Below are 13174 nucleotides of genomic sequence, written 5' to 3'. Positions count from 1 at the left end.
CCCTTCTCTCCTCCAATCCTCTTCCCATCTGGTACAGGCCCTCATCACCTCAATAACCTGCTGGGGTGGGGGGCGTCTACCTGCCTTGAGTACTTCCCTCTCCAATCCACCTTCCATCTAGCCCCTAAAGTGATTTTCCAAAAGCACAGCTTGTGTCACCCTCTACTCAATAAAATATGGGGGTGCTCTACAGCCTGCAGAATCAAATACAAAGCCCTCTGGGGTTCCAAGCCCTTCCTCACCTAGACCATTCCTAGCTTTCTAGTCTTCTTACACTTTAATCCCCACCATCTGTTCTTTGATTAAACGACATTGGCCCCCTGGCCATCCCATCAATAAGATACTCCATCTTTTGGCTCTAGGCATTATTTTCTATTTATCCTGTATATAGCTTATTTGTATGTGGTTTGATTTTTTTTTGTCTCCTCCATTATATATATTTCAACCTTCATCTTCTATCTTAAAATCAATACTGTGTATTGGTTCTAAGGCAGAAAAGTGGTAAGGGCTAGGATTACCTAGGGGTTAATAGGGGTTAAGTGACTTGCCCAGGGTCACCCAGCTAGGAAGTGTCTGAGGCCAGATTTGAACACAGGAACTCCCATCTCTAGGCTCTCACTCCACTGAGCCACCTAGTTGCCCCCTTACTATTATTGATTCTAAGACAGAAGAGTAGCAAGGGCTAGGCAATTAGGGTTAAGTGACTTGCCCAAAGTCACATAGCTTTTATAGTAGCAAAGTTAAACCCTAGTTTTCTGAATTCAGGTTCAAAGATTTCCTCATACCTCATGGCTTCACTTACAACCTGTGATATCCATGTGGTGCTCATCAGATGCAACGCTGTGTCCATTGATTATTGATTATTGATTTTTATTTTTTTTAGGATTAAAGGAAAGCAGTAGTTTATTCCTTTCATGAAAGTAGGAAGATGCCCTAATGGCAAATGCAAATACCTGGTTGCAAGAACAGACTCCATTGATTATTTAAGCACTGACTCTATACTAAGGACTGGAGATACAAAGGCACAATAAGATGATTATCTGCCCTCAATGTGGTTCTATTGAACTGGGTCAAACAACATGTGCCCAGATAGGTACCATACAAGGAAAACGAGAGCCCAGGCTGCATATGATTGTAGGATTTAGAGCTGGAGGGACTTGAGGTCATCTAGTCCAGCCCCTTCATTTTACAGATGGAGAAACCAAGGTCTGGAGAGGCTAAAAGACTTGCCCATACTTGCACAGGAGCTAAGTGGCAGACTAAAGATTACACTTGGAGCTCTGTCCTTTCCTGGGGGTGGGAAGGTGGGTCCTATGGTTTTTGCTTCCCCTATGGGTCCACCAAGAGAAGAGAGAGTGTCCAAAGAACTTACTGATCCCTGTTGGGAGCTTTTCTGAGCTGGTCTGCAGTGACTCTGGATGAGAAGTTGAAAAATCGCATGGCGTTCTCAAAGTAAAGATCTGGTACGGCATTGTACTGGAAAAAAAGGGATAAGATTTCTGGTAAACATGCAGTAGGTGAGAGTACTGGATCCCATTTCACTGGGCACACATTTCTGTTCAGTCACTTAACAAGTCTTTTTTTCTTTCTCTTTGTTTCCTTGTTTCCTTGTTTCCTTCCTTCCTTCCTTCCTTCCTTCCTTCCTTCCTTCCTTCCTTCCTTTCTTTCTTTCTTTCTTTCTTTCTTTCTTTCTTTCTTTCTTTCTTTCTTTCTTTCTTTCTTTCTTTCTTTCTTTCTTTCTTTCTTTCTTTCTTTCTTTCTTTCTTTCTTTCTTTCTTTCTTCCTTTCTTCCTTTCTTCCTTTCTTCCTTTCTTCCTTTCTTCCTTTCTTCCTTTCCTCTTACCTTCTGCTTTAGAATCAATATTAAGTATCAGTTCCAAGGCAGAGAAATGGTAAGGGCTAGGTGACTGGGGTTAAATGACTTGCCCAGGGTCACACTGCTAGGAAGTATCTAGGAACAGATTTGATTGTCTAATTCTATAAAAATTTATTTTTGTTAGTTTGGTTGGTATGACACTGAATAAATAAATTAATTTAGGTAGGATTGTCATTGTTATTATATTAGCTTGTCCCTTCCATGAGATATTAATATTTTTCCAATTGTTTAGATCTAGTTTTATTTGTGTGAAAAGTGTTTTGTAGTTGTGTTCATATAATTCTTGAATTTGTCTTGGCAAATAGATTCCCAAAGATTTTATATTATCTAGAGGGATTGAGGACAGATTTGAACCTAAGACCTCCTATCTCCAGGCCTGGCTTTCTATCCATTGAGCTACCAAGTTGTCCCATACAGAAGTTTTTTTTTAACCCTTATCTTCTGGCTTAGAATCTACATTAAGTACAAGTTTCAAGCCAGAAGAGTGGTAAAGACTAAGCAATGGAGCTTAAGGGATTTGCCCAGGATCACACAACTAGTAGGAGTCTGAGGCCAAATTTGAACCCAGGATCTTCCACTGAGCCACCAAATTGCCCCATGAAGTAGGTTCTTTTTTTTTTTTAACACCTTCCATCTTAGAATTAATACTGTGTATTGATTCCAAGGCAGAAGAGCAATGAGGGCTAGGCACTGGGGGTTAAGGAACTGGCTCAGGGTCTCTCATATGGGAAGTGTCTGAGGCCAGATGAGGCCAGATTTAAACCCAGGTCCTCCCATCTCTAGATGTGGTTCTCAATCCTGCACAGTAGGTTTTTATTTTTATTTTATTTTTTAATTTTCCATTTGAATAAGTTGATTTAGTCGATTTAGAACATTATTCCTCAGTTACAATAATCACATTATTTCCCTCCCTCCCCTCCACCCACTCTTCCCACAGCAGAGTAGGTTTTTAATAAATGGATATTTAATTGAATGGCCCCAAGTTTGAATAGTGACAACATTTGGGTACAATCCTATCCTCCACCTCCTGAGTCTATATCAGAGAAGGTGGTGCCCAAAAGGATTTTACAATGCCAAAGAAAGTTTCCAACCCAATGAAGAACCACAAGGCCAACTCACGTCATTGAAGACCTTGTCCAACTCTTTGGGATCCATGATGAAGTTGGGGTAACCAATCATGTTGTAGATTGCATCTGCCTGGTTTGGGAGGCAAAGGGACATGTTCAGGTCTGACAGTGAAACATCTTGGGGTAGGGCAATTGTTCTCAAAGTGTGGTCCAAGAAACTTCAATGCCAATTTTTTTTCATAATAATTCTAAGACACTCTAGTTTTTAATATGGTAAATATTGATGGACATAACCCATACAAAAGAAAGCTTTTTGTGGGATGGTCCTCATCATTCTTAAGAGTGTAAAGGGATCCTGAGACCAAAAAGTTTGAAAACAGCTATGGCAGTGTACAGAACAATGGACCTGGAGTCAGAGAAACTAGGTTCAAATTGTAGCTGAGACTAGTGAGTAGAACAAATGACTGTCTAGGAAGGCAATGGTTAGAAGAATGACAAAAGGAACAGCTTCAGAGAAACTTGGGAAGACTTGTATGAACTGGTGCAAAGAGAAGTGAGCAGCACCAGCAGAACAATTTCTATAAGGATTAGAATGTTGTGAAAGGAAACAGCCTGGACTTAATGATTCTGATCAATGCAATGACCTAATACAATGCCAGATGATGATCAGGGGACAGGATGAGGAATGAGGTATATATTTCCAAACACGACCAGTTTGGGAATTTGTTTTGCTTGATTGTGCATCATTGATATAAGAGAAAACTTATATATATATATATTTTTTTTTTTGCTGGGGAGATGGTGGCAAAGGAGGTGGAAGGGGCTAGTGGTTGAGATTCAAAAAAATGAAGAAAAAAAGCGTGTCCAAAAAACATTTAAAAATACAAAGAAGCAGAAGGCAGTTCCAAAGGGCACACAGACAGAGAAGCCTTTTACACCACCATATTTAATTTGATATGCACTTTAAAAAAAAGCTGGATTGAATAGAGACTTTAGAATTTCACATATGGTTCTCCTTTTCTGTTCTTTTTTTTCCTATGTGGAAATGTTTGTGTTTGCTCAGTTTATAATAATTTTTATAGGTGGCGAAGGTTTCTAAGAGCTACTGCCTTCAGAGAATCAAAGCTGAGAGAAATATCCTCCAGATTCTTTGAAAATATGAGTCAGTTTACTGAGTGTTCATTAGGTTCCATCACTGGCTAAGAATGTGATGAGAATGAGGCCAGCGTCAAGGATTAGATGGTTCCCAAATAGGCCAGTTAGCTCCTTCCAGAGAAAATGTTGCCTTATACTGGTCACAGACCATACCCCACATCCTTTCTCTGCCACATCACAGGGGTATGGACAGAATAACTAGCTCAGCAGAGTTGATCTCCAGTATAGGAAATAGAACTGTAACCATTGGATAAGAGTGGGAAAAATAATAGATTTGGGGATAGAGGTGCTGGGTGTTTCCCCCATAAGTTACCTCACCTCCTTAGTCTCAGTTTCTTCATTTATAAAATGAAGAGTTTGGATTTAATGATCTCTAAGGTACCTTCTAGCTCTGTATAAAATAATAATAGCATTAAACAGGGCTTTACGATGTACAAAAGTGCTTTACAAATGTCATATCATTTTATTTTCAACCATTCTGGGAAACAGATGCTATTATTGTTCCCATTTCTGGGAAACAGGGCAATTATTCCCATTTTATAGATGAGAAAACTGAGGCAAATAAAGGTTAAGTGACTTGTCCTAGTAAGTGTCTAAAGCAGGATTTGAACTCTTTATCTTCATGATTCCAGGCTCAGTGCTTAATTCATTTCACTGGATACCTATGGGTAACATGCAGAGTCCGAGGCAGGACTTACCTTTTCCTTGGCTGATTTCCGTGTATCCTCATCCATCCACTGCAGGGTGGTCAGGCTTTCTTCGAATGCTCTCTTGATCTCCAAGATCATTTCGCTGGCCTGGGGAATAGAGACAGATGTAAGTGGAAATTTGCACAGCAGGCACCATGGGAGGAAGCTGTTTAATGAATAGAGGAGCACAGGTAGGGAGGTATTCATCTCAGTGTATAGTGTCAGCCTTGGCGAACAACAAAGGGGTTTTGTCTGGATCTGCCTCCAAAGAACTATATGACATTTGAGCAAGTCATTTCTTAGATTCAAGTTTTCTCCTTGGTAAAATGAAGAAGCCAAATGCTTTGATCATCTCAGGGGCTCTGAGAACTTGTTTTTTGAAACTATTTTGATAATGGCACTTCAATATAATTGATTTCCTTTACATTTTAATTCACACATTTAAAAGCATTCCTCTGAGAAGGGGTCTATAGGCGACCCTAGCCTGCCACAGGTGTCCAGGATATAAAAAAAGGTGAAGAACCTGTGGACTAGGTTCCTTCCAGCTCTGACTTTGTGTCCTGAAATCCTTCCTTTCTCTGACAATTGTATATTCCAAGGTTCCTTCCTTCCTGGCAACCTACAATCTCAAATCCCTTTGACCTCCTCTGTTCTGAGTTTGCTTCAACTCAAAACTCAATAAAATTCATTTTAAGTGTCACTCTCCATACTAGGTGCCAGGGACACCAAGACAAAAAAAGAAGTCCTATCTGCCCTCAAGGAGCTCTGAATTCTCTGTCATTTTCTATTTTTCTACGCTATTCTGTTATTCTAGGTTTATTCTCTTCTGACATCCATGTTCTAAGGTACTTCCCCAGCTCCGAATTTCTACAGGACTGGATTTCTCCCTTTTAAGCTCCCTTTGAGCTTTGACATTTTCTATTCTACAAAGGGCCCCAGAGGCTTATTTTAGGCTTAAGATTAGTGGCTCATATCTATGAGGCACCTAGTTGGTGGCTACTGCCCAGATTATAAAGCTTGGCAGTGCCACAGGTAAAGCTAAAGATGGAGACATGAATACAAGCCAAGGACTTCAGAGAAAAGCAACAAAACTGATTGGAGATTTAGGAAAATAGCACCCTGGTAGATGGATGGATGGATGGATGGATGGATGGATGGATGGAAGAGACAAGATGGGTGTCAAAAAGGGGAAGAATGAGGGCAGACTGTATGAATTAGAACTCCAAGCCTAAGAGGGAGGAATTTGGAATGGGTTACGATGGGGAACTGCCCCCCCATTTCCATGGAGAGCAGGCAGGAGGGCACAGGACTTACTATTTTCTTGCTGTCCTCAGCAAAGGTGGCTTTTACAAACATGGCTCCCAAGGCAAAGCCCAGGTTGCTGTCTGTGTCACTCACACAAAACTTCCATCGAGGAAGGCAGGTCTGTGAATGCAAAATTAGATAGGTAAAAAACTCTAGTCTAGAGAAACACAGTAACAGGGAAAGAGCTTTGGACAGTTGGGGCACCTAGGTTCGAATCCTACCTCTGCCTTCTATTTACCTGGGCAACCTTTCATTTCCTCATCTGTGAAATGAGGAGATTGGACAAGAAAAACTCTAACGTCCATGTTAGTTCTCAATCTATGATCCTATGCTTTTCTTATTGGGCTTTAGCCATCTTCTGTTTACTCCACTCCTTCTTTCCAATATAAAGTGACCTAGGCAGGATGTGCATTTCTCATGTATTCTTTAGGCAACATATCCCACTCTACCCCTGCATCCCTTTTGGACTCAGTAAGGAATATTTTATTTTATTTTTTAAACCTTAGTGCCTTAGAATCAATAGCTATGTATTAGTTCCAAGCAGAAGAGTGACAAGGGCTAGGCAATGGGGGTTAAGTGACTTGCCCAGGGTTACACAGCTAGGAAGTGCTGGAGTCCATATTTGAACCCAGGACCTCCCATCTCTGGTCCTGGATCTCAATCCATTAAGCCACCCCAGCTGTCCCCTAAGGAGTATTTTAGACACCTGAAATAAGTCATATTAGAAGGAAAGTAGAAAACTGGGGGGGGGGGGGATTTTATAGCAAGTTTCTCTGATAAGGGCCTTGTTTCTCAAATATATCAAGAATGAGACAATTTATCAGAATAGGAGTCATTCCCCAATTGAAAAATGGGACAAAGGACATAAACAGGCAGTTTTCAGAAGAAGAAATCAAAGCCATATATAGTCCTATGAAAAAAAATGCTCTAAATCACTAGATTAGAGAAATGAAAATTAAAACAGTTCTGAAGTACATCCTCACACCCATTATTGGCTAATATGACAGAAAAGGAAAATGTTGGAAGGGATGTGGAAAAATTGGGACACTAATGCATTGCCGGTGGAGTTGTGAACTGATCTGATCATTCTGGAGAGCAATTTGGAAATGTGCCCAAAGGGCTATAAAACTGTGCATACCCTTTGATCTAGCAATACCACTACTAGATCTGTTTACCAGAGATTTAAAAAAGGGACTGCTACATACAAAAATATTTATAGCAGCTCTTTTTGTGGTAGCAAAGAATTGGAAATTGAGGGGATTCCCATTGAATGTGGAATGGCTAAACAAGTTGCGAAATGTGACCATGATGGAATACTATTGTGCCACAAGAAATGATGAGCAGGATGCTATGAGAAAAACCTGGAAAGACTTGTATGAATTGATATAAAGAAAAGTGAGCAGAACCAGGAGAACATTATATAGTGATAGCAATATTATGCTATTCTAATCAACCCAATGATCCAAGACATTTCCCAAGGACTTAGGATAAAAAATGCTATCCAGCTCCAGAGGGAGAACTGATGGAGTCTGAATATGTATTCAAGCATACTATTTTTTTAAGCTTTCTTTTTTTCATAATTTTTTTGGGTCTGTGTTTTCTTTCATAATATGACTAATATGGAAATGTGTTTTGCATGACTGCATCTGTATAATCTATTGAATCTCTTGCCATTTCAGGAAGGGGGGAGGGGAAGGAAGGAGTGGCAGAATTTGTAACTCAAAAAATTTAAAAGAATGTTAAAATCCTTTTTATATATAATCTGAAAAAATAAAATAATTAAAAATACTAAGTTAAAGGCCAGCTTAGGTAGCACAGTGGAGAGAGTGTGAGGCCTGGAATTGAGAGGCCTTGGGTGCAAATCTGGTCTCACACACTTCCTAGCTGTGTGACCTGGGCAGGTCACTTAACCCTGATCTTCTGCCTTGGAGCCAATACATAGTATTGATTCTAAGATGAAAGTGAGGGGAGAGAAAAAAATAAAGAAATGAAGGAAGGAAGGATGGAAAGAGAGAGAGAAAGAGAGGGAGGAAGGGAAAGAGGAAAAGAGAAAGAGAGGGAGAGAGAAAGAAAGAATAGAAAGAAAAAAGAAAGAGAAAGGAGGGAAGGAAAAAGGAAGAAAAAAGAGAGGGAAGAAAGAAAGGAAGAAAGAAAGAAAGGAAAGAAGAAAGGGAGGGTGAGAGAGAGGGAGGGAGGAAAAAAAGAAAGAAAGGGAGAGAGGAAAGAAAGAAAGAAAAAGAGAAGAAAGGAAGGAAGGAGAGAGAGAAAAGGAAGGAAAGAAGAAAGGAAGGGTAAGAGAGAGGGAGGAAGGAAGAAAACGAAAGGGAGGGAGGAAAGAAAGAAAGAGAAGGAAGAAAGAAAAAGAAGAAAGAAAGGAAGAATAGGAAGGAAAGAGGAAGGAAGGAAGGAAGAAAGAAAAGGAAAGAAGGAAGGAAAGGAAGGAAAAATAAAAGAAGGAAGAAAGGAAAGAAGAATGAGTGGGAATGAAAGGAAGGAAGGAAGAAAGAAAGGGAGGGCAAGAGAGAGAAAGGAAGGAAGGAAAAAATGAAGGAAGGAAGAAAATGAAAGAAAGAGGAAGGGAGGGAGGAAGAAAGAAAAGGAAAGAAGGAACTAAAGGAAGGGAAAATGAAGGAAGAAAGTAAAAGAAAGAGAGAGGGAGGAAGGAAGAAAGGAAAGAAGGAAGAAAGAAAGGGAAAGAGAGGTGGAAGTAAGTAAAGAAGGAAGAAACACCAAGTTAAAAACAAAACAAAACTAAACTAAGTGGTCACAGAATCCTTAAGAGGAAAAAGACCATGAACTATTACAGTACAAGTAGAAAAAGTTGGAGAAACTGGTTTCAAATTCCAGCTCTGGTGTTTACAAACCATGCGACCATAGGCAAATCATATCTTTTCTCTGGGTCTCAGATTATAAAATAAGTGGAAAGAGGGTCTCAAAGATCCTCACCTACTTTAAATGACAAACTTCCAGGCCATTTCATTCAGCTGTAATCCCCTCCTAGAGGTCAATAATTGGTTTTTCTTGGGTTTAGGGAAAGTGGGAAATTCTGTCCTTAATTATTTCCCTTCTTAGGGAAGGGAAACATCCTTCCTAGATGTAAGTTCCTTCAGTTTGTCACTGGACAAGGATTTATTAGACGCCTGCTGTGTGCCAGGCCCTGAGGATATACAGGCAAAAGTGAAGCACTCTCAGCCCTCAAGAAGCTTATGTTCTGCTTTAGGGATGGGGGATCACAGATCACGAAATACAGAATACATCCAAAATGAATGCAGGGTGATCTGCTTTTGCTGGGAGACAGAACCCTAATGAGCAGAGAAAGTCTTCTTTAAGGAGGTGGCAGTGAGTGGCACCATAGTGCATAGGGCATTGGGCCTGGAGTCAGGATGACCTGTTTCAGATACCCTGGGCAAGTCACTTTACCCTGTTTGCATCAGTTTCCTCATTTGTCAAATGAGCTGGAGAAGGAAATGGCAAAACAGTCTAGTATCTCTGCCAAGTTATAACCCCAAATGGGGTCACAAAGAGTCAGACGTTCCTGAACAACAACATTATTCTGGACAGTTGGGCGATGTAGTGCCAGAGTCAGGAAGACTCATCTTCCTGGTTGCATGGCCCTGGGCAAATCGCTTCATCCTGTTTGCCTCAGTTTCTTCATCTGTCAAATCAGCTGGAAAAGGAAATGGCAAACTGTACATCTGCCCAGAAAAGCCCAAATGGGGTCACAGAGAGTCCGACAGGACTCAAATGCCTGAATGGCCCCACAACAAAGGTTTCTGGGAGATGGCGATGAGGAAGGAGAGCACTCCAGATATTTAGGACAGAAGCAGGATATGGAATCCTGTACCCAGAGAGAGGCCAATGGGTCAGTGTGTGGAGAGCAGAGATGCTCATGTGCAAAATGGAGACCTCAACACCTGCCCTGTCCAAATCATAGGCCTACTGATCCCATGGGGGGTTTTCTTGGCAAAGATACTGGAATGATTTGCCATTCCTTCTCTGGCTCATTTGACAGATGAGGAAATGGAAGGTTAAGTGACTTGCCCAGGGTCACACTGCTAGGAAGATTCTCAAGCAGGTCTTCTTGACTCCAGGCCTGGTGTCCAATGCACTATGAGGCCACTTAGTGGTCATCGCCTTAAAGAAGACTTTCCTGGTTCCCCTGGTCCTTAGGGCTCCCTCGCCCAGGACACTTATAGTTTGGGCAATCAGGTATTGAGATCCCCAGTCAGATAATCTATGAGAAATAGAATTCGCTCTATAAATCTTCTAAAAGGCTACCGAAATAATAACAACAATGAAAATATCTCACATTTATAGAGTACTTTAAAGTTCACAAAACACTTTACCAATTTTGTCTCATTCGATCTTAACAATAACCCCAGGAGAGATGTTATTGTTACCCCCCCTTTATGGATGAGGAATCAGAGGCAAGCACAGGTTACGTGCCTTGCCCAGTGCATATCAGAGGCCAAATTTAAGCCCAAATCTTTTATCTGGACCCCAAGGCCAGCTCCATCCCCTCTCCAGCCTTCATCGGCTAGTATTTGTTGAGCATTCCTCATGCCCCAAAGCCTGTGGAGAAGGACTGTTAGAAGCACTCCTAGAAAGCCAGGAAGCCATCTTATTTCTTTATCTTAGTTATCCCTTTCCTGTCAAGAGATGGCTAGACAATGAGATCAGAGGAAAAGTAGGAAAAGTTTTCCCTCCTCTAGGGTTTGGCTCAGGGAGGCCTACGTCCGGCCATTCACTGCCTGCTCTTATCTGGGCCTGTGTTGTCCCAAGAGGTACATGCTCAGCCCCGAGTTGGAGGAGGGAAACTCAGAAGCAGACGGAGAAGAGCCCTGACTAGGAAAAAATAATAACAGTACTTCACACTCAGGGTGAGGTGGGATAAAGTATATATAATCCTTTATTCATATTTCTAAGTGTATTTTTAATTTAATATTTTATTAAATAAATAATAAATAATTTAATGTAAGTATATTTGTAATTTATAGGCATATAATTTATATATTCATAATTTATAGAGATATTTATAATGTATCTATTTATAGATATATTTACAATTTATGTTTATAATTTCTAGATATATTTATAGTTTATATAGTTATAACCTATAGATGTATTTATAATTTATAGATATATGCATATTTATATATTTATAGATAGGTTTTAATAATTTATATATTTATAATTTATAGTTTATATATTCATTTATAATTTCTATATTTATAGATACATGTATAATTTCTAGATTTCTAGTTTATATGTTTATTTATAATTTATATGTTATAGATGAATCCATAATTTAGATATTTATAATGTCTAGATATATTTATAGTTTATATAGTTATAGTCTAGATATATTAATAATTTCTAGATATATTTATAATTTAGATATTTATAGATATATTAATAATTTTCTAGGTATGTTTTTATATGTATATATTTATAATTTCTATATATTTACAATTTCTATATATATACTTATAATTTATATATTCATTTATACTTTTTACATTAATAGATACATTCATAATTTATAGATATATTTATAATTTCTAGATTTATAGTTTATGTATTCATTTATAATTTATATATTTATAGATGAATTAAAATTTTATATATTCATAATTTCTAGATATAGGTATATTTATATAGTTACAATCTAGATATATATTTATAATTTCTAGATATATATTTATAATTTCTAATTAACATACATATAATTTTCTGGATGTTTTAATAATTTATATATTTATAATCCATACATTTATAATTATGTATTTATAATTTGTAGATATATAATTTCTAGATATATTTATAGTTTATATAGTTATAATCTATAGATATACATAATTTTTAGATAGATATTTATACTGTATATATGGGTATATTTATAATTTGTATAAGCACAATTTTCTAGATATATTTTAATATTTCATATAATTTATAGATATATTTGTGATTTCTACATATACTTAAATTTTATAGATATATATTTATAAATAAATTTATAAAATTCTTTCCACAGAACAAAACCCTCCACAAGTATCTAACTGCAAGTGTTCTTACTCCCATTTTACAGATGAAAAGATTGTGCCTCTGAGAGGTTTAAGTGACTTGCCCATGATTGTACAGAGTTAGTAATCGTCTGATGTGGGATTTGAATTGTGAGTCTCCCGACTCCAAGGGCAGCTAGGTGGTATAGGGGATAGAGGGCTAATGGTGGAGTCAGAAAGACCCGAGTTCAAATCCAGCCTCAGACACTTACTTGTGGTATGACTCTGAATAAGTCACTTCACCCTATTTGCCTCAGTTTCCTCATCTGTCAAATGAGCTACAGAAGAAAATGGCAAACCACTCCAGTATCTGCCAAGAAAATTCCAAAAAGGGTCATGAAGAGTCAGGCACAATGGAACAACAACAGTAACTCCCAACTTTCAGTTTTGTGCTCTATTCAACAGACCACAATAATTCGATAATTCCACGCACACCTATTAAACACCCATTATGTCCTGGGCACTCTGGTGGGTGTTGGATTACAAAAATAAAGACTGATGTAATCCCTAGTCTCAAGATTCCATTCTGATGCGGAGACAGCAAATATGGGCATAAGAATATTCAGAATAAATATGGTGGGAATGGATCCAAATTTATACACAGTAATTAAATATAAGGTAGTTTGCGAGGGAAGGCACTCGCAGTTGGGAAGATCAGGCAAGGTTTCATGGAGAAGGTGGTGCTTGACACTGAGGACTCTACTCCAAAAGTCACTGAAGTGTGGCACCCTTTGATCCACTGAGGATGCTATGAGGCCTTTGGTTGGAAGGGCTGGAAGAAAGAGAAGGGGGCCTTGTATGTCCAAAAATACTTAGAGCAGCAATTCTGCAGGAGTCAGACATGGACTTAAAAAGGGGATGCTCACGTTTGGGGAAGAGCTAAACAAACTGTGGTGATGAACTTAAGGTGATATTGTTGCACCCTAACAAATTAGGATACAGGAAGTTTCAGAGAAAACTGGGAAGATCTCCATGAAGTGATTCAGAGGGAAGTGAGCAGAACTAGGAGAGCAATTTATG

At 38.8% G+C, this 13174-nt stretch overlaps 1 protein-coding gene across 3 annotated transcripts in view; it reads right to left on the bottom strand.

Moving 5' to 3' along the window:
* ECE1 (endothelin converting enzyme 1) overlaps positions 1-13174 on the bottom strand; it is a 198700-nt gene that overhangs the window by 19696 nt on the left and 165830 nt on the right. For all 3 annotated transcript variants that reach the window (XM_007491232.3, XM_007491231.2, XM_003341004.4), the window contains exons 11-14: positions 6102-6212; positions 4797-4895; positions 2996-3073; positions 1373-1476 (exon numbers count right to left, since the gene is read on the bottom strand). In XM_007491232.3, coding sequence (XP_007491294.1) covers positions 1373-1476; positions 2996-3073; positions 4797-4895; positions 6102-6212 — 392 coding nt within the window. The remainder of the gene's footprint in view (positions 1-1372; positions 1477-2995; positions 3074-4796; positions 4896-6101; positions 6213-13174) is intronic.

The sequence above is a fragment of the Monodelphis domestica genome, chromosome 4 (assembly GCF_027887165.1).
Source record: "Monodelphis domestica isolate mMonDom1 chromosome 4, mMonDom1.pri, whole genome shotgun sequence".
Lineage (NCBI taxonomy): Eukaryota > Metazoa > Chordata > Mammalia > Didelphimorphia > Didelphidae > Monodelphis > Monodelphis domestica.
The sequence above is the reverse complement of the archived record's forward strand: the minus strand, read 5'-3'. Positions and strand labels throughout refer to the sequence as shown.